Source organism: Rhagoletis pomonella, unplaced genomic scaffold (genome assembly GCF_013731165.1).
Source record: "Rhagoletis pomonella isolate Grant_MI unplaced genomic scaffold, Rhpom_1.0 Rhpom_scaffold_00004, whole genome shotgun sequence".
In the NCBI taxonomy this organism is placed as follows: Eukaryota; Metazoa; Arthropoda; class Insecta; order Diptera; family Tephritidae; genus Rhagoletis; species Rhagoletis pomonella.
The window spans coordinates 7,971,771-7,975,044 of NW_023458558.1; the positions used below are offsets into that span (position 1 = coordinate 7,971,771).

Consider the following 3,274-nt stretch of genomic DNA (forward strand, 5'->3'; position numbering starts at 1 on the left):
TTAAACTTGCACTTTGTTGTATGTACTAAAATGGAATGGGCTAAAAAACTGCGTACTCAGCTTTTTTTCTAAAGCGTGTAAATAAAAAATGCAATATTTGGATGAAAATTTGCAGAATTTTCTTTAATTTTTTTTTTGCATATGTGGAATTCTTATTTTTGGGGGTTTTGTTGTAGAATCAACCATATTTTTATAAAAAATTAACTAGAAATTAAATAAAAAAAAAAATAGCTGTCGGTATTGTGAAAAATTTCCTGTTCCTAAAGTTTATTGACTGACTATGTATGCGGGAAACAATATATATATAACGCCAAATCGTCTAAATATTATGTATTCTACAATATTTATTTAAATTTATGCAGTGAGCGGTTAGTCTGTGTGTCTTCAAAAGAACAGAAAAACAATGCGTCGTCTGCTTTAAGCTTTATTAAATACATATATTTTAAAAGGGACTTCTTTGAATACATTCATTTCAATTCTATGCATGGAACTAGCAACTTTATGTTCCACCTTGCAAATGTTTTATCATATCCGGGTATCGCTGTCATACGAACGGCTCAATGTTGAACTCTACAACCGAGCAGGGTGTGGTCAGCTCAAAAGCTTGCAGTACTGTAGGATGCAGTACACCTATTCGGCCAATTGCCACGCTGTTAAGCATAATATTTGCGCAGCGCCCTGGGAAATAGGCGGGATCTAAGAAGTATTGGTGAGTAGTAAACGAAAATAAATTATATTGCCTACTTACCATCGGCCGCCTGCAAGTAATATCCATGCCTTTGATTTTCCGATTTCCATGGTACCTCCAACAATTGCATTACGCGATCAAGTAGACCGTGTACGACTTCGAATCCAGCAGTTTTGTTGCAATTGACTGCGCAAAGGCGACGTTCATTGCGCGCACCAACTTCCGTTTCATCATCGGCCACCACAACATCACTGATTTCAAATAGTTTTAGTGGGAGCGGCATTTTACGATTCGCCACCAGAGTTTTTAGTAATCCCGGCAACAAGGTGGTACGCACTACTTGAAACTCAAGTGTTTTTGGATTGGCAATATGCACTGCAGCTATACTATCTATGGATTTATTTAGCTTGCTTGCGATATCGTCACGTGAGCAGAGTGTAAAAGTGATTGCTTCGGTAAAACCTGCTTGTGCCACTTGCTCTCTTAGCTGCTCAGTCAGCTTATTTAATGGGAATTGTTTGGCTATGTGCATGAAAGCTGGCAATGATTTTTTTATATTGTTGTAACCATAAGCGATAGCCACATCCTCGTAAATATCACAAGCATGCAGAACATCGTGACGTGTTGGAGGTATTCGCACCAGTATATTGTCGCCGCCTTCTGTCACTTCAGATTCTAAGTACATGCGGGTAAGCATATCAGCAATACTTGCTGGTTCCTCCTGTATACCAATGTTGGCATTTGCCTTCCGTGCTGATATTTCCTTTTGGCGTACTTTCAGTTCGGGATAAGTAACTACAGTTCCATTGGGCTGTATAACATCACATGGCTCAACGGTAAATTTCTCGCTACAATGCACGGAGAACATGCACACTAAAGTGTCCAGCACGATTTTTGCTTTAGTTAGATCCGTTGCCGTGCATTCGATGAAAACATTGCGAGTTTGTAAAGTGATCTTAGAATGATCGCCATTGATGATGGGTGGTAATGATAACACAACACCATTTGCATCGTATATGACAGGATACACTGTTGAATCTCGAATAATTGGTAAGTATTGTTTCAATTGCGCATGGGTGGAATAAAATTCCATTATCCCATGGCCATTCATTTTTTTCGTTTGGTTGAGAGGAATGAATTCAATACTCTCCGGCGCGCGGGCTTCGTAAGTAAAAGGCCCTTGAATTGTATCCAAATCATGAGTTCCGATGGCGACGAGGGATCGTTTACGACAAAGATTTTGATGCAGCTTGTCTTGGAGTTCAATGAAACTATCGTAAGCCTGTTTGTTGAATGTGATATTCCGTAAAACAGCAGCCACGGCAAAGGGACGAATTTGTGCAGTTTCGGGTAGAATTTTAAGGACTTGTCTCTGTGCCGGTTCCACTAATCCGAACGTAGGAGGCTTAATTCTGAAAATAACTCCCAATTCGGTTAAAATCGAATATACTGTATACCGTAAGTTATAATCAAATACCTACTTGCCCTGGAAAACAAGTAAAGATGTAACCAAGCCTTCAAGGCACAATAGATCATAACGATTTGCCGGAATGTCTATTCTGTAAATAATTTCTTCCGAGGCATCGGCCACTGCTGCCACATCACCTTGTTCCTTGGTTAGCATTTGCTTCTCCGTCGTCTGTAAAACGGAGTGACATTAAGAAATAAGGGCTTGTGTTATTTAATCACACAAGCAAAATGATAGCAATGTCTCGTTATTGATTTATGCTTATGATCTACAGCACAAGAACTCACCACTTCATCCAGCTCGAGGCCAAAGGCAAAGCACAATTGCTGGAACTCATCATCAGCTGGGAGAAAGTAGACAAGTTTTTGTAGCCTTGGGATGCAACTTTAAATGACCTTATATAGTAAATGAAACTCACAGTATTTTTTACCCAGCTGCTCGAAGAGCAAATCTCGTTTAACTCCAATGGTTGGCATTTTCCAAGCTCTTGACAAAATCGATTCGGATCGCCAAAGAAATATCCACGCATGCGGTGCTGGTAATACAGATGTAGGGGTAATTTGACAATTTCTTCTTCTTCTTCTTTCTCATGCTGGTCACAATAGAATAGCAACCCCAAAAGGGAAAAAATAAAATCAAATCGAGAGACGAAGTCCATATAGCTGATTTTGGCTGTATTTTGTAACTTATTAGTGCTCCAATTTTGTGTTTTGATTGCTTACATACAATTTATTTAATTTTTTTTTTCAGAAAAAAATATTTCATTTAAATGAACTCAAATTTACTCCTTTCTCGTTTTTCGTTGCAACTTATGTAAATAAATTAATTTCTCTTTTTTATTACATCTAGTTTATATAATTCTAGCAATTATAGTTTTATACTTATTAGCATTCTAATTTTTTTATTTCGATTGCTTACCTGTATACATACCAATTTATATTTCTATTTTCCCCTTTTTCTCTTTCCTTATTTATTTATTAAAAAAATACTAAATTTTTATTTCTTTCTTTCTTTTTTCTCTTTTCCAGATGCAAGAATATTACAATTTGATCAATTTAATTTCAAACTTTTAAAAATATAATAAAATATATCACTTGTTTAATTTAATGAATTAATTA

At 36.8% G+C, this 3,274-nt stretch overlaps 1 protein-coding gene across 3 annotated transcripts; it reads right to left on the minus strand.

The window, feature by feature from the left end:
- Positions 1-408: 408 nt before the first annotated feature.
- LOC118736919 (phenylalanine--tRNA ligase beta subunit) lies at positions 409-2,727 on the minus strand. Of its 3 annotated transcripts, none has more exons than XM_036467058.1 (5): positions 2,575-2,727; positions 2,444-2,499; positions 2,170-2,327; positions 749-2,100; positions 409-696 (listed from the first exon to the last, which is right to left on the minus strand). In XM_036467058.1, exons 1-5 carry the CDS (start codon positions 2,630-2,632, stop codon positions 545-547), a joined length of 1,776 nt encoding a protein of 591 aa, XP_036322951.1. In that variant the 5' UTR covers positions 2,633-2,727; the 3' UTR covers positions 409-544. The 3 variants fall into 3 exon arrangements, with proteins under 3 accessions (XP_036322951.1, XP_036322952.1, XP_036322950.1); XM_036467059.1 differs by having other exon boundaries at positions 2,166-2,327; XM_036467057.1 differs by lacking the exon at positions 2,444-2,499 and having other exon boundaries at positions 2,575-2,704.
- Between the last annotated feature and the right edge of the window lie 547 nt (positions 2,728-3,274).

Bases quoted from the DNA above. Each gene is read 5' to 3' on its own strand.
- LOC118736919 (XM_036467058.1), bottom strand. From the start codon at position 2,632: ATGCCAACCATTGGAGTTAAACGAGATTTGCTCTTCGAGCAGCTGGGT. The intron at 2,101-2,169 runs GTAGGTATTTGA...AGTTATTTTCAG, and splicing joins TTACTTGTTTTCCAGGGCAA to AATTAAGCCTCCTACGTTCG. The intron at 697-748 runs GTAAGTAGGCAA...AATACTTCTTAG, and splicing joins TTACTTGCAGGCGGCCGATG to ATCCCGCCTATTTCCCAGGG.